Below are 27634 nucleotides of genomic sequence, written 5' to 3'. Positions count from 1 at the left end.
GCGCAGCATACAGACGCCTCTGAACTACCAATCAGGTGCAAGAATGAGGAAGCTTTAGTTTGGTTTCCGCCAATCAGAAACGTCGAAGGGAGGCGATTGTCAGTGTTGCCACAGCGATGATGTTAAAGCGTTATATTTGTGCTGTGAGTCAACGGACTACTTTCACTGGTTATCAGAGGATTGTGTTGGGGATTAACTATCAGTGAGGCGTCCTCAGGCTCTCCAGCTATGGTGCCATCCAGCTTTTAAAGTAAGTACTTGACGCTGACGTTATTGTTTTACGACGGGCGTTTTTGGCAGGTTGATGGGACAACGTTAAATGAGTGAACAGTTAGCTCTGACCAGACTTGAGTTAAATAACAGCCGTTTTTATTTCTCTCCAGCTGAGCTACATCAGAGCTTTACAGATTTGATTTGCAAATCAGAAGCAGTGAATTGATAGCTTATTGTGTTTTAATGCTTTTAAAGGGTAAAACAGACAAACACACCGATTTTCACAGGTTTAGCCAGCGGGGAGACCAAGCTTACGCAGCTGTAATAACTGCGTTAGCTTAGTATAACTAACGTTAGCGTGCTGGAGGTTTGTTTTGCTTCACTTTCTCGTTTGTAACGACCAATAGAGACTTCTGTGGTTGAGAATAGGCGTTTGGCTAATGTAGTTAACAAAGGTACACCTGCCGGAGTGTCGGGAGCGAGCATGTTGTAGGAGAGCTGCTCGGAAAGGTAAACATTCACGGTAGCTTCACGCCTCAAACATGCCTTATTTATGGCTAAGTGGGCCGAACCAGTCTAAATAAATAAAAGGTCAAAAAATAATTCACGGTACCGATACTGTCGCGTTATTTATAGCACGACGTTTTATTTAAAACTAACGTGACTGGTGTTATTCTTCATTTGTTGGGGGGCATTGCAGCTGACGTCAGGTGAAGAGTCTCAGGTGAGCACCTGTGGCAGGAAGCACAGGTTGATTGGAGGTGTAATTAAAGATTTGGGAGCATCACGGAAGATTTTCAGATTCCAAAGTTTGGAAATATTTTTCATAAAAATTAAGATAACTGCGCGACTTTGTTGTGGAAGGTGTTTCGGTATGTTGACCTTCCTTCAGTCCAGTGCTTCTCAAACAGTGCAGGTGGGGAGCAGCTATCATAAAATGTCATAAAATGACTTAAGTAAAGTCATTTTGTTTGTTTGTTGGATTCTTTTTTTAACTGCTGAGTTATTCATCCACGAAGCAGGTAGATACGGTTGCTTTAAAGCAATTACTGAAAGAGAAGAGTTGTGATAAACTCCATCCCACTCATTTCTTAATATTTTGCTCCAATGACTCAGAATGTCTTGCCGTTTTTAAAGTAGTCTTGAACAATAGTTCTCCAGGCTTTCTTAAGGTCGTTCAATTTTTTTCTTTGGGAGTGCATTTCAGCCAGTGGACTGTCAAAATTGATAGAATTATGCAGTAGCTTCTGGAAAAAGCCTGATTGGCAGTTGCTTCATTTTGCAGTAAAAGCATATCAGACTCAGAATCACAGTCAGAGAGACTTTATTTATCCCCAAGGGATATGGAAAGAAAAACACACACTATCATGGCTCAGTCTCCACAGAGCCTGGACATCAGCACTACTGAAGCATCGTCAGATCATTTTGACAGAGAAAGAAAAAGCAGTGAACATCTACAGAAGAGCTTTGAAACCCAGAGAACTATTCCTGAAGATGCTTGGAAGAGAGTTCAGGCTGTGCTGAACAATAAAGGCAGTCTTACCAAATATTAACCATGCAAACTGTTGTTTTTTTTGTTTTGTTTTTTATCATTGAGTTAAATACACCTCTAAATCATTCCCTTTTTTGTAGTGTAATGATGCAAACTCAACTAATTAATGGCTCTCTGGGAAAAACTTTGCCCACCCTTGATTAAGAGCCTGAGATATCTAAGTGCTTGTTCAATATTATTTAGCAATATGAGTCTATTTTTCTGGATTCAATCTGCTCAAATGTAAAGCTGTCAGTTGTTAGGATTATGGAAAGAAGCAACAGTAGTATTTTACTTCTTTGTTGTAAGCGCTTTTCTCCTGTGTAGTAATCCTGGAGTAGGAGTGCATTTTAATGATAAAATTCATGTTATCAATGCAATATTACCACTATGCAGCTGTCCGCCAGGATCATTCGTTAGTTTTCACATCTCTCTCTGTTTTTGAGCTGGTGTAAAAGTAGTGCGTGGTGTTGTTGTTGGTTACCACGGGAAACAAAGCGGCCAGAGGAAAAAATGGCTGTTATTTCCTCTATTGTTGTGGTTTCACACATTGAATCCTCAGGGAAATGGCATTTGTGGCCGACCGTGTCGATTCAACTCTGTTCCAGGTTTTTAAAGGATGCATACGACACGCAGCCCTTCGTCCATCCCATCAGGTGTCTCAGGAGACGCCCTGGATCTCAGCTTGTCAGGCTCCCAGCTGTCTATGTCCAAAAGGCCCAGCAGTGCGTCGCCGGGGAAATACTTCTCTCGCTCTGTTTCGGTCTCTGTGGCGGGCGATAGCAGAGGCAAACGCAACACTTTAGTGAGTCACAGATAATTAAATCAGAATGTGGAAATGCTTGTTTCGGAATTCTTCACATAATGTCTGGAATGCTCTTTATTCTGCAGAGCGACACATGCTTTGGCAGCTCGCGATCCATCAAGAACTTGAGGCGGTCCAACAGCACCACGCAGGTCAACCAGCAGGCCAACATCAGGTACAAACATAGAATCTGGGCTCTGTACAATGAAGCACGTTCAACATAGCCAAGATGTCTTTTACTTGCACTTCTGCTGACATCAGCAGTCACGTGATTGTGATTATTAATGTCATAAATCAACCCAGCTTTTATCAATCTGTCTGTGAGCGCGTTCACATGAAAGGGACGACGTTGGCAACAGAGCGACTGATTTTAACAAATGAAGATAAACTATTGGAAAAATATGTGGAGGTTAAACACGATACAGACTGAAAGTAACACAACTGCTGCAGGTAAAGCAGCAGAATGTGAGTGTGTGCAAGAGGGAAAGTATAGTGAGTGCTGCTTGAATGTGTGTGAGCTTTACACAAAGAGCTGCTATCCTAATACAATTCAGTCTATTTGAAGCCAGGAAGAAAAGCTGAATTTGTAAATTAACAAATTGAATTATTGGTCAATAATTCAATTTGTCAGCCTCCCCGGGAAAGTCTATGCCAGGGTGCTGGAAAGGAGAGTTTGTCCGCTAGTCGAACCTCTGATGCAGGAGGAACAATGCGGTTTTCGTCCTGGTCGCGGAACACTGGACCAGCTCTTCATCCTCTCGAGGATACTTGAGGGTGCATGGGAGTTTGCCCAACCAGTCTACATGTGTTTTGTGGACTTGGAGAAGGCATTCGACCGTGTCCCTCGGGGTGTCCTGTGGGAGGTGTTGCGGGAGTATGGGGTGTCTGGCCCATTGCTACGGGCCATTCGATCCCTATACAACCGTTGCAAGAGCTTGGTTCGCATTGCCGGCAATAAGTCGGACTCGTTCCCGGTGGGTGATGGGCTCCGCCAGGGCTGCCCTTTGTCACCGGTTCTGTTCATAATTTTTATGGACAGGATTTCTAGGCGCAGCCAAGTGGCGGAGGGCTTTCGCTTTGGTGGCCTCAGGATCTCATCTCTGATCTTTGCGGATGATGTGGTTCTGTTGGCATCATCGGGTGAGGGCCTCCAGCTCGCACTGGAGCGGTTCGCAGCCGAGTGTGACGCAGCGGGAATGAGGATCAGCACCTCCAAATCTGAGGCCATGGTTCTCAGCCGGAAAAGGGTGGAGTGCCCACTCCGGGTCGGGGATGAGGTCCTGCCCCAAGTGGAGGAGTTCAAGTATCTCGGGATCTTGTTCACGAGTGATGGGAGAAGGGAGCCGGAGATCGACAGACGGATTGGGGCTGCAGCTGCAGTAATGCAGACGCTGCACCGGTCCGTCGTGGTGAAGAGGGAGCTGAGTGTAAAAGCGAAGCTCTCAATTTACCGGTCGATCTACGTCCCTACCCTCACCTATGGCCACGAGCTGTGGGTAGTGACCGAAAGGACGAGATCGCGGATACAAGCGGCGGAAATGAGCTTCCTCCGAAGGGTGGCTGGCATCTCCCTTAGAGATAGGGTGAGAAGTTCGGCCATCCGGGAGGGGCTCAGAGTAGAGCCGCTGCTGCTCCACATCGAAAGGAGCCAGCTGAGGTGGTTTGGGCATCTGGTAAGGATGCCCCCTGGGCGCCTCCTGGGTGAGGTGTTCCAGGCATGTCCCACCGGGAGGAGGCCCCGGGGCAGACCCAGGACACGCTGGAGAGATTATATCTCTCGGCTGGCCTGGGAACGCCTTGGTGTTCCCCCGGATGAGCTGGAGGAGGTGGCTGGGGAGAGGGAGGTCTGGGCCTCTTTACTTAGGCTGCTGCCCCCGCGACCCGGCCCCGGATAAAGCGGATGAAGATGGATGGATGGAGATGGATGGAATTATTGGTATCACAGCTCCATCATTAAGATAAAGACAGTTGCGTACTCTTTTAAATTAATGTTTAGATGTGCACACAGTCTTAGATTGTATTCTTTCATCTGCAGTGACAGTGATGTTGAACAGTCTGTGGGTGAAGAATAAATACAAAAACAGAATTAAATAGAGCCTACATACATGATTAACAAGTACTTTAGTTACCTTTACTTATCTGGTATTCTATATTAAAGGATAGAGAAAATAAAATTGTAGCAGCAGAAAAAAGCAAAGCTTCACCAAAGAACGCAGAGAAAGAAAAAGACGTCTGAGGGACCTTCCAAGAGTGGTGATGCTGTTTTCTGGAGAACTGATTATGATTTGATGTTTGATGATTTCTTATCTCAGTAATACTGTGAACCGGAGCAATGCACCCCAGTCAGAAGTGCGTTAAACCTGGAGTTATCTGGATAAGCTCCTGCTCCTTATTACAAACCTGTCGGTAATAGCACACTGTGACTGTCTGACATTTGCAGCCCTGAATTTCTATTTCCTTATCTCTGACATTGACAATTTGCAGTTTATACAGAACGCTTTGTACTGAGACACACGCTCTGCTAATCAGCCTGGGAAAACCTGCTATTGGGCTCTGTTAGCTCATCAAGCATCATTCCACTAACGCACAAGTTGTTTGTAGTCAAAAAGAATGCGTGCATCTTCGATAATGTGCAGGCTCGAAGCCGTGTGTGTCTCTTTCACCTTTGCTCTTTAAACCAAAGTGTCTCTCTTCAGCGAGCAACAGCTGGCGGCCCTGAAGCTCCGGCAGCTCGGACAATGGGAATTTTGGCGCGCCGGCTCTTGCATGATAAAGAGCGGAGGGGTGCCGGGTGGCTGTTGCTGGGGGTTGCAGGGTGCATAGACTCGCTTTGTCCCTCATTAGAGGGGGAGGGCTGGTACCTCTGGGGTCAGGTTACCCCCTTCCACAAGGACACAGTGAAAGGAGAAGAAGTGTGTGTGCATGCTGTGGTTGCATTGTGTGGCAGCTGCCGCCCTCCCCTTCCTGCCTCTGAGGATGCAAAGCTGAGGGGCTTTAAATGTAAAGACATACTAAGCACTCCCCTCACCCTCCAAAAGTCTCCAGAGTCCTTTTCGGGCTGTCATCGGGTCACTCGCCAGCCCTCTCCCTCTCGGCTGCTTCCTCCTCCTAAAGCAAAAAGTAAAGGAATGTGCAGCCTGAATAGTGTTGTCAGATTTCTTTTCATTGGGCCAGCTGGCTTCAGCCCCTCCCTCACAGACACACACGCTCATTTATACACTTACACAGACGGAAACACCAGCAGAGGCCGGGCCAGACAGGAGGTCACCCTACATCTGCGCCTCACGACGGACAGCTTGGTGCATAAAGCTATTCGAAGGCTGCACGATGAGCCGTGGGATCAGCATATGCATGCGTTTACATGGGATCCATAACCCAGCCCATACTCCCCCCAGCAGATGGTCAGTTGCTGCATATTGAATTCCAGCACTTGGGGCTACAAGAGTGAGGATGAGACGCGTTTCTGCAGCTGTCATTACAACATTTATCACAGAAGCTCCCGCTGAAAGCCACAGCTCAAGTTTCTGCTTTGTGTCACTGCTAAGCCCCCGTGCTGCACCCAGATAGTGCTTTCAGACACATTTAATGATGCTTTCAGCCACATTTTTTGGCTTACGGGTAACATTTGAGTCTTTTAAAAATAGCAAAAAAAAGCAAAATCAAGTAAAGCTGCAAGTAGTAGAACCAGAACCGCAGCTCAGTTCACTCTTTAAACATTACAGCTCTCAGCCGACTAGCATTCTTAACCAGGTATTAATAGCCTGATCTCATTATTTTGGGAAGTTGAGTCTACGAGTGTACATTCGTGCCAGATTTAACTGATTTTGTTCTAATTTGCACATGATGGCACACCCGTAGCTACATTACTATGTTTTTTTATTTTGTCCAAACAGAAATAAAAAGAAAATCGCGGTAACAGTAGCAGTAATGCGTCACGTTACATGATAAAGTAATGTGAGCACTACTTCATAACACTCTGTTCTCTGTGGTATCCTTCCATGCAGATGTTCTTTCTGATATCATCTGTCTGTGTTTGTGGTCTGACTTTGTTTTCCTCAGCGAGGAGCAGAGGGAGGACTACTTGGCCCTGTTTGACAGCAGCTCCGACGGACGCAAGAAGTTGGCGAGCCTGAGCAAGACCTCGCCAGACAGAACCACATGGAACATCCTGGTATTTACCTTCGATCTCATTCCCACTCTGTCGTCATATTTACACCTTTCATAGAGGAATTATTTACCGCGGCTCGCTGCAGGTTTCTCTTCTGCAAAAGTTTTATTTTGACAAGTTTGTCAAGTTTTCCAACTGATGTATTCATAAAAAACTACAACGTACAGTACTGCTAAAACTCCACAACGGCAAGACAGGGATTCTTCTCTGAAGCATTCAAACATTTCTCGTCTGGAAATGTTTGAATGCTGAAGACGTGATGAACACAAAGAGTGCCGATAAAAAGCTGACGAGTGAGACGAAGCACTGAGGCGCACTGTGAGGACAAGATCAAAGGCCGGAGACACTTGAATCTTGAAAAATTCAGATACATTTCAGTTATTTGGCAGCTGAAGTAACCAGTAACAATGTTTAACAAACTCTTTGTGTCTTTCCAATAATACACACTTTCCAGATTGTCGTGTTTTGCAGTATTTCAGTAACGACTGTTTGTTTTCCACCGTTAAGGACGACCAGCCGAGAGCTTTCCCCCCGCACTCGAGCTCCCGCAGCACCGGCAGCGTGGACTCGCCCACCAGCCTGAAGAAACGAGAGCCTGGCATCGCTCTGGCTGCCAGCTTCACTGCCAACAACAGGTGGGCCTCGTCTCCCACACACACACACACACACACACACACAGTCCAGGTGTCTCCTTGCATTGCCGAATTCTCAATGTTTAGCCGCTTCTCGTATTTCATACCTGTTGATCACAGCAGCTGATATTTCCTCAGAATTCCGCCCACACAGAATATTTCTTCCATGAAATATGTCAGGAAAAAAAATCGTGCGTGGGCTGAGATTGTAATTGGATAAGAATATGTCTTAGTTATTTTAATGCCTGCGGGAGGATGAAGTGGGGAAAGATGAGCTGATGAGAGTCTGATTGTCCTGTTTTGGTTTTGTTGTTTTTGCACAGGAGCAACAAGGGAGCTGTGGGTAACTCCGTCACCACCATCTTACACAATAACTACTCGGAGAAGCCGCTCACACCTAAGAGCTCCAACCAGAAACCTTCTTTCAAGTATGTTCTGAAATCAAAGAGCCGCTCCCTCACACAGCTTCAGTGACAAGTCGTCGATCATCTTCACATTTACAGTCACGATTAAATCGCCGGGCAGTTTTTTATTTTCCGTTTTTCTTTCAGTAACATCCTGAAAGCCACAGCGAACGACGAGGTGTCGCTGGAGAGCGGCTCCCTCACTAAGTCCCAGAAGAATTTCTCCACCACCTCCCCCGCCTCCAACAACAAATCCCCAGTGTCAGTTCAGCGCGGCAGCCCTGTCCTGCTACGGAGGAGGGAGGTGACGGAGGAGGAGGCTGAAAGGTCAGACCCACATGACAGTGTTTCCACTGTGTGAGCTGCTCTGTTGTTTTTAGTCTGGGCGACCTGAAAGCAGTGGTAAAACTGAAGTTTGTCAAAAAAACCACAAGCACTTCTCTTGTGTATTTGCAGGTTCATTCAGCAGGTGAATCATGCGGCGGTCACTATTCAGCGCTGGTACAGACACCATGCCAAGAGGCGACACGCTAACCAGGCAGTGCTCAAACGCATCCTTGACAGTAAAAGAAAGGTATCTATGTGCCCCCGCAGGCTGTCTCACAGCTCCCCTTTTATTCGGCGTAATATTAACTGGGTTTGTCTTTCTCCTTGTTTCGCGGCTGCGCTGAAACGATCTGCATCTCTCCCGTCGAAGGAGTGGGAGGAGAGAACAGAGGAGGAGAGGCGCCTGGAGCAGCAGCAGAAGAAGGACGAAGACAGGAAACGGATTCGTGAGGAGAAGGCTCGTCTTGCCCGCCTCGCTGCCATCCAGGTGCTCACCTCTGATTACACAGCATGTGGTTCCATAAAGTTATGAGACTGAAGTAGGGCTGCCACAAACGATTATTTTGATAGTCGACTAGTCACCGATTATTTTTGCGATTAGTCAACTAATCAGATCATCATCCATTGGACGTAAAACATACAGCTTATTGCACCAGCAGCATCTGCTCTTATATAACTATCATTAGCTTACAGCTTTAAGTGTTTAAGGTATGTGCTAACTAAAAATAAAGACAAGATGATAGTTTATTAAATTTTAATGAAACTTGCAGATTGTTTCGGTGAAGTTTAATAAACTCAGCCGTCTGCTCCTTGCTATCTAAAATATAACAGGACACCAGAGTATATTCTCCAGCATCTCACACTTCTGATGATCAGCTGTCTGCTTGACGTTTATTCAGCTGTGTAAAAACTATAACTTTAATCTCAGCCAAACCGATTTACTCAGGAACAAATAAAATACTGAAAAAAGCCAAACAATAACATTTTCAAGTTATCTAAGTGACTTATATATGTTTAACCTGAGTAGTGAAAGACAGCAGTGGGTTTGAAAACGATTTGCCGGAGTCCGGTGTTCTCACGGCTCTAGTGAGCCTAGCCCCCGGCTAGCTATCGAGCTAGTGGCTAACAGACGTCTCCGAAAACGTCGGAGCGCTTTTGAAAATATGTGGTGTCTTGATAAACTGAGCAGATATTTGAGGTTTACACAGCTACATTCTCGCCTGAAAATATGTTAAACGTTTATTTTGTGACCCAGAAAGAATAATAAGAATAATATGAAAACTAACTAGCTGCCGCCATTGTTGGAAACTGAGCTGGGCTGCGCTATGAATTCTGGGACAGCTTCTTCTTCTTCGGGGTTTAACGGCAGCTGGCATCCTTGTACATGCAGTGCTGCCATCTTCTGTTCAGTCCGTTATTACACTCTTAAATCCTACTACTTATTCCTGCAGCTTTTGTGATCTTACAAAGTTTCAAACGACGTGTCGATTATTAAATCAGTCGTCGACGATTCTGATAGTCGACGTAATCGCGACTAGTCGACTAATCGTGGCAGCCCTAGACTGAAGCAGAACAGCCTCAGATAGCTTTAATCTTGGATGTTATCTTTTATAATGCAGTTGTGAAACATGTTTTGTTGGACCTTCGTAGTAAAGATTTTCATTTTACCCACAGACTGTATGTCAAAGATGGATGTCGCCACTGTGAGGTCACCCATTGGTTTAGGACTCAACATTAGTGCTTTTGCTGTAAACTTGGACATTTTAAAGTTGGAGTCTGTGGACTGAGTTGTTTTTATAGCCAGCCTCAGTTATTGGATTTTTGGCACTAGATTCGTTTTTTCCGGCCTGCTGTTTGCTGTTGGGTGTTATGCAACTGTGCAAAACTAAGAGCACCGTGTCGATATATGAAAGGAGGCTTTGTGGATCCAAGTCTACTTTGTAAAGACGTTGATCGTCACTTTGTGTCTGAGTGCTGCACAGTTTTCTCATCAGCATTACGTTAATCTCCCCCTGCTGGTCTGTTACAGGAGCTGCAGCAGAAAAGAGCTCACAAGGCTGCAGCAGACACACAGCACGCAGCAGAGGCGGAGCCTGAAAACCCGAGGCAGACCGCCGTGGCAGGCCGAAAGAAACTGCCCAAGATTTCCCCAACCAACAAAAGTCCAGCCTCGCCGAGCAACAACAGCCCGATGTCGCCCACAGATGTTAAGACGAAGAACACAGGTCCACATTGTTTCACTTTGCAGTGGAAGATTTCTTATATAGTGCTTTTCTACTAACATGTCTCATTCATACACATGTTCATAAAAGGCCTTTTTCCTACATCTGAGTTCACACTCTGATGAGCACGGCTCGGTATCTTTCACTATCACGGTTCTCGAGCAGCAGGGGTTGAACCGCCATCTTTCCAATTAGTAGATACTCCTCCACCTGCTGACTACCACATAATTACTGTTAATGTGTTTGCAGCTCATTTTAGGACACAATGTCTCATTATTTTTCATTAACAAATATTATAGGAAGTAATTTATATTCAGTGGAAAATCCAATGTAGTCTTTAAAAATATACAGCGTATAAGAGTCCTGGTTGTTGTTATTCAGCGCTATAATGCAAATATTACAGCTGCCTACAGTCTTGTCTGATTGCCAGGAGAGTGTTATGAGTAAGCATGAATAAAGTAGCAGTAATATGTTTATTGATTTATTGTTTGTTTCCACAGACTCTAATCTGAATGTTGTGGCTGACTTGGGTGATCTGACCTTCAGAGCCATTTCCCCAGCTTTGTCCAATCACAGAGGCTCTCAGTGCTCCCAGGTACCTGCTTAGCTCTCCAGGTAATCGATTCTTTGTCTTCCTTGTATTGATATGTTAAATAAATATGTTTGGGTTTGCAGGAGGACAGAGCAGAGGAAGACAATTCCCAGGAGCCACATCGGACGAGTGAGAGGAAGCCGATCCGTAAGGAGAAAGCTCGCCTGATCCGCCCCACAGCTACCAAAACAAACACGCCTGATGTACGTGCTTTGTGGTAATCCCTACTTGAGTGTTTAAGTGATGTTTTAAATGAAAATACTATTTGTATAGTCGTGATGTAAAAGTCTCCCTCTGTTTAAAAGTTGTCCTTTGTCTCCCTCTGGTGGTGTGACACAGGGACTGCAGCACATAAAAGTGCAGCAGGCCGCAGAGACGCAGCACACTCTGGAGGTGGAGTTGGAAAACTCGAGGCAGACTGGTGTGGGAGGACGTAGAAAAACGCCCAAGATTTCCCTGACCAACAAAAGTGCAGCTTCACCGAGCAACAACAACAACCCGATGTCGCCCACAGATGTTAAAACGAAGAACACAGGTCTGCGATGTGTGTCTCGGTCCCAAAAGACTTTATTAAAGACTGAAACGAAATTGAACTACGTTGCATTTAACATAAATAGCGTCTTTGTTTCCACAGACTCTAATTTAAATGTTGTAGCTGACTTGGGTGAGCTCAGCTTCAGAGCTGTGTCCCCAGCTCTGTCCAATCGCAGAGGTTCTCAGTGTTCCCAGGTAAAAATGAAAATTTCCAATATTCCTTGTTTTACCGTGCATTTTCTGTTGCTAATTCTTGCATCTGATCATTTTTAAACACATTTGCTCTCTTTGTGCTCCAGGAGATCTTGCAGAGGTCGGTGAGCGTGGAGGACCAGAGGCAGGGAGCCTCGTCCAGCAGGGCTCAGTCTAAAACCACCCTCAATGAGCTGCTGGACACCCTAAAGCTGTTGGAGGAGGAGCCGGAGAGGCTGTCAGAGCCGAAGTGCTACCGCAAAGAGAAATACGCCTGGATCGATGAGGTCAGCGCCTTACGTTGCACTAATTTTTATGTTTTTTCTTGTAAGAAATATTGTGAACTAACAATGACGCTGTGGCTGTAATTAAAGGACGGGGACTCCAACTCTTTGACCACTGATAACCTGGAGCGTCACGGCCAGCTGAGCCACCACCCTGCGCTGCCAGATGGGGGCGCCCTGCTCTCTGAGGCCAAGCTGCAGAGTATCATGAGCTTCCTGGATGAGATGGAGAAGTCAGAGCAGGAGAGGCCACGCTCTGTCACCTCAGGATCACACCGAGAGGTCAGAGTTTATTGGCTAAAGAGCCACAATGTACTTAATTTAGCAAACTGACGCAGATTTGAACGTTTCTGACCAGTTTGGGTTCTTAAAAGGTTTGATTTAGAATATTTAACAGAACAAAACATGTATTATGTTTAAGTAAAGGAAGCACAGTTAGGTATACTGGTTAAAAAATAACCATAAATATCTGTGGGCTGAGAATAAACAGACTGTGACTGTGTGCAGGTGTTTTTCCATATAATTGCTGAGGACCATCCAGTTAAGCCAGCCCTTTAAATTTATGGATAGATGTTCTGTGAGTCTGTCCCTGGTTGTGTTATCTAAAACTGAAAGGTGACATGGTGGCTTTGCTGTGCTTTCAGGCTGTTTTGTCTGAGGAGGAGCTGGCCGGTGTTGAGCAGGCGTCGGCCACTGCTGCCGAACTCACCGGCTCCATGATGAGGATCAAACTGGAGCTGGAGGAAAAGAAACGCACTGTCAACATGCTGCAGACCGCTCTGGTAGGAGAGATTAACACTTGTCGCTGCTTTTAGCTGCTTTAGACGGTCGTGCTTACAGCTCGCGTCATGTCTGTCAGGCCCAGCAGAGGGAGCTGACGATAAGACACGTGAAGGAGACGGAGAGGGAGCTGAGCAGGAACTTCCAGCTCCAGAAGGAACAATACGAATCCACCATCCAGAGACACCTCACCTTCATCGATCAGGTACGCACTCGTTTCGTCTTTGTTATTAATTTACGTGGTTCGCCTTCATATTTGCAGCTATAAAATAAATCGTTTCCATATCTGTTCCATTTTATTGGTTTCTACTCGAATATTTTCAAACCTTGTTTGTATAATCGGGCCAATAAAGGTTGATGTTGGTGCAGACGATGATGAAGCAATACAGCACACATGCAAAGAGTTGGTAAACAAGACGGGCTTGTCTCGACAGTCTTCGATGTTTCAGTGTTTTTTTAACCCTTTAAAACCGGTCAGAGCAGCACGCTCCGTTTTGCGTAACTATTTTTAAATCCCGGTAGCTCTGCAACCACGTGAGCTAACGCAATAATTTTTTTTGCATATGAAACCGGAGGAGTTGTACTTACATCTTCTGCCATCAGCTTGTCCTCGGTCACAGTTTCCTTCCACATATAGCTTTGCAAAAACTGCATAAAAAGCACTTGCAGCAACACAAACATAATATTCCAGAAACACGCTTTTGCCGATCCGATCAGCTGTTCATAACACTTCCTACGTCCATCAGCGCGAACTATCGCATGTCCGCCATGACCTGCCCGAAACCGGAAGTGACGTCATTTTGCAGAAATGTAGTTTTTTACCATCAGGGCCTCATGAGCCTATACTGGTGTTTTTAAAAGTTATGTTTGACTTTATGACTTTCTGTGTGGTTTCTGGGATGCTTAGGACTCATATTGCACTGCTGGAAATAGTTTATTTTGATGCATATGCTGCTTTTTTGCAATTTTGCATTATAATATTTATTTTCGTTTTTCCTGCAGTATATAAAAATTGGTGTATTTCAAAAATAAAACTATGAAGACACTCAAAATAAATTTCCTGTGGTGGGAAACTATTTTGTGCAACTTTTTTGTATTTACAGTTTTGAGGGATAAGCCTCTTAAATTTCTCTAACTAGAAATATATGTTAAAAAAACAAAAACGATTTTCAATTTTTTTGTAGTTTATTGAACTTTTTTGCAATTTATGTAATTACTATGCACTTAATGCAGACATATTATTAAAATCTGGGCTGTAATGGTTGTATTGATGTATAGCAACTTGAAATGCTCCCAAAAATGGCTCCACAGCATGTAAAAATATAATATAAGCTCTGGCGGACTTGGTTCTCTGGTAGGTCTTAAAGGGTTAAACATCACATCTGAAAAATGTTTGATGTTTCTTCAGCTCATCAACGATAAAAAGGCTCTGAGCGAGCGCTGTGAAGGAGTGGTGGGAGAGCTGAAGCAGGTGGACCAGAAGTACACCAAGAAGATCGCACAGATGCAGGAGCAGCATGAAATGGTGAGAGAGGTTGCAAGCACTTGTGCAGATATCTCCTGCCTCTGCTTTGCCTCCTGCGTGACTATGTCGTGCTTTCTTGCGGTGCTGCTTTTGTTTAATTTTCTCTTTTCTCTCTATTTCCCCTCCTCCTTCTTCTTTACTGTCTTTCTTTCTCGTCTGTACACGTGTTTTGTTTCCTGCTTTTAGGTGTGGCAAATTCTCGGTCCCTTGTGCGAGGTAACTTTTTCCCCTCTTCTAACTTAGTCATCTTTGGAACAGTCATTTCCTTCATTCTTCCATCATTTGTCATTTCGTTTTTCCACACACTGTTTCTCTTGGCCAGTCTGTTTGCATGTGAGTCTCTTTCATTTATCTCTACATTCAGATGAAAAAGCTTACACTTCTTTATGTTATTTAAGTTTTTCTTTGCCAAAGATTTTAACCCTACTTTTCCTTTTATTACCTTTCACCATCGCTGTCCCAGTGTCAAAGTCACCTAAAAGCACCCTACTTTGTTCAGAAAGACAGATACTGTGCTGCTTGTGTATTAAAGATCTTCATCATTTTGGTGGCGCTTAACTTTGATACCATAATTTTACCCTCTCCCCTTCCCGACTCCCTCGCTCAACAGGAGATCAAGAAGTTAAAAGACCTGATGAGTGCCACGGAGAAGATCCGACGGGAGAAATGGATCGATGAGAAAACCAAGAAGATCAAAGAGATCACAGTCAAAGGTAGCGCAGACAGAGGCTGGAAATCTGAGCTTACAGCAGCTTTAAACACACAAGGGAAAGATGAAGAACGCCACCTGCTCCAGGAAGACGTTTTGTTTTTATCAACACTTTTGTTCACTTTATATCAAGAAAATAAATATTTCTGATTCCACGCTCTCAGATTCACATATCACCTTTTACTCATTCAGATTTCATATGAGATCTGAAACACAGTTTCCTGTCATGGGATTTATTTCCATTTAGTCCGTTTTATTGATATAGCACCAAATCACAACAACAGTCGCCTCAAAGCTCTTAATAATGAAGGTAATTATTAAGAGAAACCACAACCATCAGATGACCCTTACATGACCAAGCACTTTGGCAACAGTGGGAAGGAAAAAATCCCTTTTCAACTTACCGGTTGAGGCTGACAGGAGGAAGACAGGACGAACAACATGTGTGGATATATTCATATATGTAAAAGCTCTGTTTTGGTTTAGTCTTAACAGGCCTTCAGCTTTTCCTCTGTGCTGATAAAGTCTCTTCACTTTTCATTAGAGGTGGGAATCACCATACATCCCACGATACGATATTATCACAATACTTAACGCACGATACGATATTATTGCAATTTTTTAAAATATTTTGCGATATTCAGATTCTGTACATAAAGGTAAACTTTATCAATATTCATTTTCTCTAATATCAAAGTCTCACACTCAGTCTTTCTCTCATTTCAGTTTTATTGTTGACAAACTGAACGGTTTGTATTACAGTCTAGTCCAACTTAACTGAATCAACCATCTGGTACAATTATAGCTATTCTGAACTATGCAGTTTATGAAAACTATGCAGCCCCTTCAGCAACTGAAGAATTTGAAAGTAAATTAAAACAAAATATAATTTTACATTAAATAAAAAAGTTTTAAACTTAATTAAAATAAAACATGTCTTAAATTAAAATAAGTAAATTGTCATGTTTATTGCTGCCAAAAACAAGTTAAACACATTTGGACAGTGAAGGAATGTCAGGATTCTTGCTCAGAAAAAGGATCAACATGCTCTGAAGTCAGAGCACAAAAACCTTTTTGGTAACAAAATATCGATTTCTGCTGTCCCTGTATCGATACATTATTAGCAAACAAAATATCACCATGCTACACAGTATCGATTTTTTCCCCCACCCCTACTTTTCACGTCCCTGAACTTTGCAGGTTAATGTTGCTACGCACTTCAGAGATTCCTCCTGTTTAGCACCTGTTATATCACAAGTGCACAATATGACAGCAAAAACATGAGCAAACAGTGTAGTGAAAGCAGCACTTTGATGCAAACGAATGCAATCAGTCTATTATGCTGTTTAACAAGATACCAACAGAGGGCGCTCCACTTTGACCCTGAAGGCCACAGCAGCCTCAAAACTGGTAGAAACTATTTGAGTTCATTCATGTTCTGGTTTTGATTTGAGTCTGGGAATATAATTATTTTCTCTTTATTTATTTAGAGAGGTGTGGTAAATATTAGCTTGTAATGCCTTGCATCTATATTTGTAATATAACACAGTCTTTTTCACTGCTGAGCTCTGCAGTGGTTCATGTCGGACAATTAGCTTTATGGAGGCTAATTAAAAAGGTAATACTGATTTAAGTAGATCGTTTAATGTCAAGGAACCTCAGAGTGCTTCTTCTAATAAAGATGTCTTGCTCTTTGTCAGTAGTCTCACACAGCCTCTGGTAAAATGATCTGCTGTCTGCTGGGTCCAAGGTGTGGCCTTTCATTTACTTAGTCATAATCATAGCTGTGTTATGTGCTTGACAGTTACCAGACTAATGCTGGTAAATAAACTAAGTAGTGCAAACACAGCAGTTAGTCTGTGTGTAGCTTAGATTATGAGCCGTGCTGTTCCTCTGCTCGGTCTGCTGTGGGCCGCTTCCATGAAACATCACAGAGCTGATGAGGAGTTTGTGGCAGGCCCGAGGATGTAGAACTGTATCTCAGAGGCATTTCTCTCCTGCGTTTGCTTCTACTTCACTAACACGTTCAGGTTTTTGATTAAAGAATATTAAAAGTTTGTCCTGTGAGCTTTAAATATCGTGCAGACCCCGTCCATCTAAAGCTCGAACATCTTTTCTTCCTCCTCTCAGGCCTCGAGCCCGAGATCCAGAAGCTGATCTCTAAACACAAACAGGAGCTGAAGAAGCTGCGGACGCTCCACGAGGCGGAGCTGCTGCAGGCGGACGACCGGGCCGCCCAGCGCTACGTCCGGCAGTGCGAGGACCTCCGTCAGCAGCTGGAGAAGGAGAAGGAGGAGCAGTGCCAGAGAGAGCGGGAGCTAGCCAAACAGAGGTGGGCATGTCACAGTAAGAGATGCAACAGAAACAGCTAGCATCAGCATTAAACTGTCTTGGAATCAGTTTTCAAGACTGCATGAATTTCCAGCACACAATGTTTTATAAACTTTTAGATCAGGCATTTATGGGGGTGACACTCAGTGTGACATTCAAACCTTGGATTAGAGAAGATCTGAGGCACAAAAAAACCATCCAAAATGCTCTTTTCTTCTTGTGCTTGTGCTACAACCAGCTGACTAACACGTGTTCTATATTTGGATACATTTGACCCCATTTTTAAAAAAAAAAAAGGTAAAACCTTCTTTAGCTTCAGTCCTCGTGATTTCCTTTTGGTGAAAGGACAAAACCTCTTTCATGGCACCGGTGCTTTTATATGCAGGAAAGCGCTGCTAATGCAACAGCATCATTAAGGCATTGATACTTCCACTAATCCTTTCCTGTTTTTATAGTTTTAAATGGATTAATGAGATACATTAGCTAATCTAATATCTCAATGCTGCAAAAAAAGCCCTCAGTCAGCCCTTTGCTCATGCAGGGAGTCAGTGCTGGAAGTCCTGAAGATGATGGAAAATGCAAACTTGGATCAATGGGCTTTCATTTGGTACAAAAATGAGACTTTTGTTTCCATTTTACATTAATTAAAATATTAAAATAAACTCAGACATTCAGATCAGTGAATTTTATTTACTTACGCAGGTTTTAAATTTAAAGTGAAGTCCAGCTGACGTGAAGATGACCTTCCATCATTAAAGTTTACTCTGCATGTTGCTGATGAATATTTTTAGAAGTGTTCACATGGTTCAGATGAGAGACAAAAAAAGATTCTGGCTTTTCATGTTACTCACATCATGGCACACAGCAGTCCACGTTAGCAGCTGTTTCTTAATTAGACGCCTGCTTGTTTTACAGGCTTTTGTGCAGATTTAGTCATCGTCTGTGTTTGCGTGTCTGTGTCTCAGGTATGAGAAGCAGCTTCAGGAGGAGGAGGTGTCTCTGCAGCAGCAGCGCAGGCGTCTCTACAAGGAGGTCGCTGATGAGAAAGAGAGGCTGGCCCAGCTGGCTGCAAGGTAAGGTCAAAGGTCGGGTTTCTCTGCACGAGCTATTTTAATGGATCTTTACATCTTTACATATAACACGTCCTTAATGAGTCAACGGTTTTTTGGCATATGGGATGAGTGTTGATGTTTCTGTCCATCTCCAACGCACTGGTTTGTGTTTGTGTCACAGGCAGCGCGCTGAGCTGGAGGATCTGCGGCGGCAGTTGGAGGAGAACAGCTCTCTGGCTGGACGAGCCCTCAAAGAAGAGCTGGACAAGACCAGGGAGGAGCAGGAGAGGAGACATCAGGTGAGGACTGGGAACACTGCAGAGCCGCGTCAAGAGCCGGAAATAAGTCTGCGTCCTGTCAGCATCACGAGCATCCATCGGAAAGTCTCACGCTGAGTGTCGTTTGTGCGTTTAGGTGGAAATGAAGGCGTTACAGGAGCGTCTGGACATCGAAAAGCAGACGTGGGAAGAAAACTACAAGAAGAAAGAGGTTTGTCTGCTCGCATTCGCTTCTTCTTTTCTTCAGATTGAAGTGTGGCTGCTGTATACTGTGTCAGTGGGAAGTGTTCGACTAACTGACATGTAGATATCTGGGTTACCTTCTCTTGCTTGTTTGCCTGGGAGTGTTATCTCTTCCCTTTCCTTTTTCCAGTTTGTGTATCAGTTTCAGATAGAAATGTTGAAATGTGTGTCACTCGTGTGAATAGGAGAAAAGCAGAGCTTGTTTTTTTTCCTTTTTATGTCACAACACAGGGATGTGACAGGTTTCCAGCTGACCTCTACCCTCCAGCTTTCTTCTCAAATCAAACTGTGGATTTGTAGCAAAACATGAAACTGTTTCTCAGAGAAAGCGGAAACACTGACAGCGGGAAAAGAATGAAAAAGGGCGCGATGACAGATGAGGCTGAACTGACAGCGTTGGAATTCAGTACCGTGTGTGTAGACTAACATGCGTGTTTCTGTGCGTCCACAGGAAGCGTGGCTGCTGACCCGTGAGCGCGAGCTAAAAGAAGAACTGCGAAGAGAACGCGACAAAGAGATAGAGCTCGCCATCTGGACGCTGGAGGAGGAGACCAGCAAGGACAAAGAGGAGTGTGAGAGGGCAGCGGAGAACAGGTGTGTCTGTGTGTGTGCCTAATTTAGACAGTGTGACAAATACGATACAAAAAAATATAACAACCAATCGTGTTGTTGCCCAGTGAAGCTTCACTACAGTTTCTGCTGTTGGTGGCAGATTTATCTCTGTGTTTTTTATCATAGATGTGAAGATGAAGGGTCATCATTTAGTGAAACTTTCTTCCTTTCAAAGGTCTTTTTATTAGACAAAGGTTCCAATACAATGTATACAATAACACAAAATGCTTCAGAATATTCCAAAATTTCCATCTTGTTCCCACCCTAACCCCTAAAACAACAAATAATTGGCAGCCTGCTGCCAACTAAACCAAAAAACAAACAGAAAAAAACAAACAAAAGCAAAAAACAACAAACAGACTCATAAAAGAAAAAAAAACAAAAACAAGAGGGGGGGTGGGGGGTTCCTTGGACTACTCAGTAACAGTAGTTGTGGGCCTTTCAAAGAAGTCCAGAAAGGGGGACTGCAGTTTATAAAATGTATTTTTAGACCCACGAACTGTATATCTAATTTTTTCTAAATCCATACAAGACATTACATCTTGTAGCCATTGCGTGTGTGAGGGGGGAGAAGAGTCTTTCCACTTCAGCAGTATAGCTCGCCTGGCCGACAATAATGAAAAGTTTAATGTTTTGAGTCTGGAGTTGGACAGATTCAGATTCTGGACCGCACCAAACAGCACAGAGTGGCTCTGGTTCAATTTGATGCTGCAGGACTTCAGACATGGTATGGAAAACAGATTTCCAAAAGGTGGACAAAGAAGGGCAGGACCAGTACATATGAAACAATGTACCAGGAGCACCCCCACACCTTATACAGGCTGGGTCCACCCCTGGGTATATGTGTGCCAGTCTATCCCTGGACCAATGCCCCCGATGAACTATCTTAAATTGGATAAGTGTATGTCGAGCACACATTGATATATTGTGAACCTGGCCAAGGATAGAGTCCCACAGTTCATCCGTAATACGAAAGGTAAGGTCCTTTTCCCATTTAGATTTGATAACAGCTACTGAAGAGCCTTGTAAATTGGAAATTGAGCTGTACAAGGCTGATATTATGCCCATTGAGGTTGGGTTTACCATTAAAAAATCATCTACTGGATTGTGTGGAGGAGAAACTTTCAAAGGTGCCCTTTTACCTACATTTGTATCCAAGGCCCATTTAGTAGCTGTGACTCCCTCTGTGTCAATGTGGATGTGCTTTAATAGGACAGCATTGGGCATTTCTTTAGTTTGTTTTCAACAACTATATTAAACGTCACATTTGTGTTCTGCTTTCCTTTTACAGGCTAAAGCGCGTGAGGGAAAAGTACGAGACCGAGCTGAGGGAGCTGGAGCGCTCTGAGCGGACGGCGGTGGCGAAGCAGCAGGAACTGAGGAAGCAGCAAATGGAGACGGAGGGAGAGCTGATCAGACTGCAGGCCGCACTTAGACAGAAAGAACAGGAAACTGAAGAGATCGCGCAGGTAAGGAGCGTCATTCAGAGAGAGAAACTAAAACTGCAGCTTACAAGTGATTTGAGATTATTTGCCGTGTTATACGTTTACTAGCCAGTGGAAAGTAGACGCAGAAATAGAAAATATGTTCAGACATATCCAGTAGAATTCCTCCAACTTCCCTCATCAGGCCAGGGACAAGTTGGCGGAAGAGCGCCGCAACCTGGCGGAGGTGATAAGGCAGGAGTTTGCCGACCGCTTGGTGATGACGGAGGAGGAGAATCACAGGTTGAAGGTGGAGGTGTCGGAAGTCCGAGCGAGGATGCGGCTGGAGGCGGAGAGGGTCACGCGGGAGAAAGAGGAAGAACTGGCAGAAGTCCACCAACGGTAAGCTGGAAGGGACAAAATGATTTAAGTAAAATGGTCAATTTTAAAAGTGAATTGTATTATTTTTCAGTTTTAAACCCCTAAAAACACAATTAAGCTTCAGATATCAGGTCTAATTCTTTACTAACACAACCTTTAACTTGTATGGACCATTGTTGAGACTGGGAACTAATGAGAAACAACAAATATTACATCCTTTGGATTTACTGGGAAAATCCAACCTGATTCCTGAGTGCGCGTAATAAAAATCTCAGACAAGTTTGAATCTCAGTGAGCTCAAGGTTAAGGTCAGAGGTCAGGTCTCCTGGAAATCTTGTGAATGTGATAAGTGGAGAACGAGGTGACAGTGGCCCCCGGGCCCGGTCCGTGAGTCGTTTGGTACCGGGCCGCGAGAGTTGAGGCTCGGGTGGGAAATTGATGGTTTTCAGGGTTTTTATCGTTAAGAGAGGACGACGTTACTCTCAATGTTGTTGGACGCTGCTAATAAAGTTACACAATTATACAGTGAATTTGCGTTTATTATTATATTTACAACATACCACAGTTTTTGTCTCGGTCGTATCATTTTATTTTGTTGTGTTTATCCACGACACCTTAAATGCTGGTCTGTGAAAATATCGTCTGATGTTAAACCGACCTGTACTGGGAGGCTGAGCGGTACCACTGGTCACCACCTGTAATTTTTAAATGATCTGTTCTGACATTAGCTTTATGTGTGTAACCATTTTGAAGCCAAAGCTGTGAGTGAGTCACCACCTCCAGCTGTCTGCCTGTGGATTTAGGTCAGCAGCAGTGTCCAAACATTCAGCAGGTCTTGTCAGAGGCCTGCTTACAGATTCACCCTGTTGAAGGTGCAACGAGGAATGTTGGCACGCGGCTCGAAAGCGAAGCTCAGACTTAATAAAAGGTGGAACCTTAAGCAGCTCCACTGAATGTCTGCCAGTTTGTAAGAGATGCGAAACACGAGAAGGACAGAGGGTTGGAGCAATTCTGAAGGTGACCTGATTAACGTGAACGCGACGTTCAGTGCGGCTCAGAAACGTTTGTCTCCTGAGCAGAAGGCCGGCTCTGTGACACTGAATCTGATTAATAAACATTCAGGCACTGTGGCAATTTTCCAGATGTTCAACTTGGCTGCAGCACTGGTGACATCCAACACTGGTGCAGGGTCAGGTCATTAAAGTAACAGGATGATTCAAGTCAAGGGATTCCTGGGAAACTGGAGCTGGCTGGCTTACAAAGGCAGCACGATTTCCTAAATTATCAGCATATTATTTAACAAGGCTCGCATTTCAGTTTATTCTTAATGTCAGGAAATGTCACGAGGAAGGCAAACATAGTAAAGTGCAGCAGCTCAGTTCATTCTCAATCTGAAACCACCGTTAAGCAGACTGTCTTCTCATTTCCTGTGCCTCACAAGACTCAGAGTGTGGGTGGAGTTCAACAGAATAGGAAATGCTGTGTAAAGCCTGCGTACATACACTGGCCTCATTATTTGAAGCTTAGGCTGTGTTTAATATCAGCAAACTTCACTGTGACAGCATGTATCAGACACACAGATTAGCCACTTAAACACATTCCCAAAGCACCTGGCAGTGTAGCTTTAGGAAAATATTCCCGATGTGTGACGGTGAGGGTCTGATACACAGTCAGGATCATCTTTGATGCTTTTAATGATTTTTTTGAGTTTGAGGAACATATTAAGAGCTCTGCTTTCTTTTCTTTACTGAGGTTTAAATATGCAGACCAGATCGTGACACATGTAAACCAGGGGTGTCAAACATAAGGCCCGGGGGCCAGAATCATCCCAGTAAAGACCGGATGGCTTTGAAAAATGTGAAGTACTCCAAAGTAAATAAACACGAGACAAACAATTAAATTGGAGAAAAGCTCCAGCTTTTCACTGTTGGCTATAGAAGCTTCTGCTCGTTACAGTGTGTCCACAGTAAGAAAACAAAGATCAGTGAATTAATGGAAACTTTCTGTTTTCTAAGTTCAGTCTGACACTGACGCACCACAACTGCTTCTGTAGATCTTTCATTTACTGCAGCAACGTTTCTTTATTATGTAGAAAAACTAAGAAATGCTGTTGAAATTACAGATTTTTTCTTTTCTTTTTGTAATTAAAGTTTTTATTATTTTTGAACATTTAAACAAACATAACATAACAATACAAAACAACAAAAACCACACTCAGTGAGGGGTTAATTATAAATAAACTGTTGCACACACAAGTCCCTTAATTCTTATTCAGACTGTATCTCACAGTGAGCCGAAGCTGTCCCATCGTTCTGTTACAGTCTCTGTCTTGCTGCTCAGTCTTCCCAGCATTTTCTCACATGCGGCATTTTCAGTCATTTTCTCCTTCCACACTTTCAGGGTTGGAGTCCGAGGTTCTTTCCAAAGTGTTAAAATAAGACGAACACAGTGTTTAACACTCTGAAGCCTGCTTTGTCTAACTGTGGCACCTCACATATGTCCCCCAATAGGCTCAATCTCGGTAATCTCGGTCATTTAAATTTCACCCAGCTCTTTATATATTTTCAAACATTTTCCCATATTGAGGAGACCAGTGGACATTCCCATAAAGCACGTACTAGCGTACCTTTTCCTTCTTGGCACTTCCAACACAGGACATCTTTACTAATTCCCATTTTATAAAGTCTCGTTGGTGTGTAATAGTACCTGTTGAGAATTTTATATTGGATACATTTACCTAGCTTAGCTTCCCTAATGTAAAACCCATTTTCAGAGACGATTGAATCTCATGTTCCTCGTCAAAGGAACAATCCAGATCTTTTTCCCAAATACTTTTAAGACTTTTACATGTGTTGTTTTTAACCCAGTGACATAAATTATACCATTTTAATGCCTTTGTAAGTGAGGGTGGAAGTAGAAGGAGATTTTTCTCCTGAGACAACTTTATTTGATCTTTCAGACAGTCTCTCATTTGTTAGTATCACCACAAATGGCCGGGTTCTTCCAAGTTAAACTTTACTGTCAGATCTTTAAAAGACATGAGTGCGTTATCTTCATATAAATCACTTATTAATCTTATCTTTTGTTTACCTTTTCTATTTTTGGGTTGTGTCACAGGGCTGCATGTTTTTGAAAGTATGGGGACAGATTGTCCCACGTTCCATTATGACCCAGTCCAGGTTTGAATTTGTTGCTGCCCAGTGTTTACACAGCTTGGACATTTCAAATGACATGCTGTAATGTTTTATGTTGTGTAGGGATAGACCCCCTTCTTTTCTCAGTTGGTACAGTCTACCAAGATTGATCCGAGGTCCACCACCATCCCAAAGGAAGCGTTTTATCATATTATCATATCCTAATAAAATTTGTGATGAAATACAAATTGGTATCATTCCAATGAAATAATTAATCAGAGGAGCTACTGCCATCTTTATTGTATTTACTTTGCCCCATAATGTCAAGTGCAGCTTGCCCCAGTTTTAATCCTAGTAAGTAGTTTTCCTACATTATCAGTCATAATCTCATCAATATTCGGATTAAGTATTATTCCTAAATATTCCATTTTTGTAACAAATTAAAATTGAAAGCTGATAATGATTTTTTTTCTTTTTTTAAGATATTTCAGCTAAACGTGTAGTTGTAGTGTGTGTGTGTGTGTGTGTGTGTGTGTGTGTGTGTGTGTGTGTGTGTGTGTGTGTGTGAATGTGAAGAAACAGCTCCTGTGACTTTATACCCACAATTTTGTGTTTGTGTTGAAGAGGTATCAGCAGGAGCTGAACTGTCGTTGGGGCTGTACGTTTGTGTAATCCCACTTCATACCACAAGGTGGTGCAGCGAGTCGTTTAACCTTTATTTAAACAGGCAGATGATTAAAAACACATCTGTATTTACAGCCCGCAGAGAAGGAAAGCTTCTTCAAATGGGGGCCAAAAAGAAATTAAAAACCTTTCAACACCCCCAACACTCTTGCACATATTTACAGAAAGCATCTTTTACCAGTTTAACATGTTTCAGCTCCCATTGTTGGGAAGTGAAATGAGCAAATCCAAACCTACGACCCAGCAATGTTTTATTAACGTCCTCTCGTCTGTGCGTTACCAGAGTGAAATCGGCCATCTTGAAGAAGGAAGAAACCGTCAACAATCTTCGGAAGCAGCACGAGGTAGGACGGGACGTGCAGTCTGCCTGTCGGGGCGTGAATGATATGAAAGCACAGTGAATGACTGACAGACGTGTCTAAACAACGCTCTCTCCTCTGATAGGCCGCCCTGAAGAGGGCGGATCACCTGGAGGCCCTGTGGGAGCAGCAGAGGAAGCAGCTGCTGGAGAAGTGACTGACAGGATGTCCAGTTTCATCTCTCTGTGGACCTTTTCATCAGCGTCCCCGACACGCCGCGGTCCAACCATCGTGATGCTGCTTTTTCTTTTGTTTGTTTGTTTTTCCTGCAGCGAGACAGGACCTGTGGACCCTTTGAAAGTTGAAGTTTTTCAGAATTTTGCCCTACCTCACTTTAAAAATACTAAAATTGGTAAAAGCACTGCATCCCCCCCCTCGCTCCGTTCCCCCGACAGTCACAAAGGAGCATGTTGTGTTTGAACGTCCTCATTTAAATGCCACAGACCAGGTGAACTTCCTGTTCCTTCTTCTTCTTCTTCTTTTTTTGGTGAATGTTCCTCCTCTTTCCTCTTCCTGTCTGGGGAGCAGAAATGTTCCCCACAGATGTGCTTCACCGAACAGTTCCAGATGTTTCTCAGGCCTGCACCGGTGTGACGTGGGACACAGTGGGGGTTGTTCTTCTTTCTTCTGGAGGGCCGCTCACAACCAAGGCCTGAGATCAGCCACGAGCACGAGAGCTGACGCAGAGCTTCTGCCTTTTTTTTCTGTTGAGTCATGCATTTTTGTCCCAGCGTCCCCTCAAGGCCAGCACTAATTACAGGACCCATACCTCCCCCCCACTTCTCACTGCAGCCCAGCTCTGAGCAGTTTGTTTTTAATGGGTCTTCGACCAAACTTTAGACCTAACGAAGCGATTTGATGAGATTTGCTAAGACAGATTTCAGACGTTAGATAGAGAGCGTGTAGGATGTTGTTAGAAAGAGCGATGAGACGTGTAGGCAACTTAAAGGAAACTGAGCTGAGGAGAGCTCGTGGTCAGATGATTGCAGAGTGGCTTCTGAATGTAGGGAAGAGAAAAGAGAGGGAAGAGGGACTGAGGTAGATGTTGGGTGAAGCGGAGGAGGAAAGTGCATAGAAAATGTTTATAGGGTTAGGAAAGCAGAGCTGGGTCCGAGCAGGGTGGTTAGGTGGATTTAAGGGGGCACAAATCATGTGACCAGAGCTTCAAAGGCGGCGCTGTGACAGACCATGACTCAAACATGCGTAATATGTGTAAAAAAAGTCACAGAAAGTCATCGGGGGGAGGGGCTCTATCGGTTTGTAGACTGAGTAGGGGAGGGGTGCTGCAGAGAGAAACTCTAAACATGGAAGTAAGGCCTGTTATTTAGGTACAGCATGATGTGACTGCAAAAGCCCCCACAGTCTCAGAATTAGACCCCAGATGAGAAAATATTTATTCTTTCATCTTGCTTTATTTATTTTAGGACTCGTACACGACCTTCGTGGTGTAATATGTCCACAGAAAGGTCGAGGTTGTGAAGGAAGCTTTTCTCAAACCTTCTCAAGACGAAATATTTTATTCCTTCTGTGAGGAACATTTACGTGGTTACTAAGTGTGACGGTGAGACCTTAACCGCTCCATTTTTAGTCGATCTAAATACAGTATGTCAGGTTTTTTCTGACCTCCAAGTCGTCCGAGCCCCAATGTGTGAAACGTAATCCACCGGGACGCTGCTGGTTTACAGTCGGGTTAGTTTGACCACACGGTTAACCATTAAACCTGAATCAATGTTAACCCTCTTTGCTTAGCACAGATAATAATAATAAAAAAATCCCACATGGGTGGCTGATGTGTCACACGCTCCCCGAGTTTCACTGTGAGTCAGCGCGGAGGCCTCGAAGCTGATCCCGCCACTGCGGCCGTCGGCAGAGCAGGCGCGGGGGCAGCTGGACTCGGCGACAGGGGCGGCGATGTGAGTTGGCATTCCTCACGCATGCCCGTCCTACAAGTGCCAGTGAGCCTTTCTTTTGTGTGTTTGCATGTGTGTGTGTTTGTGTGCTTCCTCTCCTCCCCATTGTGACCTAAATTGACCCCCCCCCCACACACACATTCACTGCAACATTATACGAAGCATTCCAGCTCTCTCCTGTCCAGCATTACGACATCTATAGCTCTGAATGCACTAGTTTATTTTGTTTTAGTCTATTTTTTATGATTATTCATTGTGATTCTTTGAAAAACTGTGAAGAGAATAAAAGGCAAAGAATGTTTGGAAAA

General features: G+C 43.9%; 1 protein-coding gene across 3 annotated transcripts; it reads left to right on the top strand.

Annotated features, from left to right (window-relative positions):
* Positions 1–98: 98 nt before the first annotated feature.
* On the top strand, positions 99–27634 carry cep131 (centrosomal protein 131). Of its 3 annotated transcripts, none has more exons than XM_085170465.1 (30): positions 99–250; positions 2353–2549; positions 2636–2724; positions 6609–6720; positions 7225–7352; positions 7673–7777; positions 7901–8080; positions 8210–8327; positions 8451–8567; positions 10110–10305; positions 10803–10897; positions 10978–11097; positions 11234–11429; positions 11529–11623; positions 11728–11907; positions 11995–12186; positions 12549–12686; positions 12764–12889; positions 14093–14209; positions 14396–14425; positions 14820–14922; positions 17049–17250; positions 18215–18322; positions 18483–18600; positions 18716–18790; positions 19274–19416; positions 20726–20903; positions 21064–21260; positions 25341–25401; positions 25502–27634. In XM_085170465.1, the coding sequence occupies exons 2-30, from the start codon at positions 2364–2366 to the stop codon at positions 25571–25573; spliced, it is 3777 nt and encodes a 1258-aa protein (XP_085026591.1). In that variant the 5' UTR covers positions 99–250; positions 2353–2363; the 3' UTR covers positions 25574–27634. The 3 variants fall into 3 exon arrangements, with proteins under 3 accessions (XP_085026591.1, XP_085026593.1, XP_085026592.1); XM_085170466.1 differs by having other exon boundaries at positions 106–250; positions 2307–2549; XM_085170467.1 differs by lacking the exon at positions 14396–14425.

Source organism: Neolamprologus multifasciatus, chromosome 8 (assembly GCF_963576455.1).
Source record: "Neolamprologus multifasciatus chromosome 8, fNeoMul1.2, whole genome shotgun sequence".
NCBI lineage: Eukaryota > Metazoa > Chordata > Actinopteri > Cichliformes > Cichlidae > Neolamprologus > Neolamprologus multifasciatus.
The sequence above is the reverse complement of the archived record's forward strand: the minus strand, read 5'-3'. Positions and strand labels throughout refer to the sequence as shown.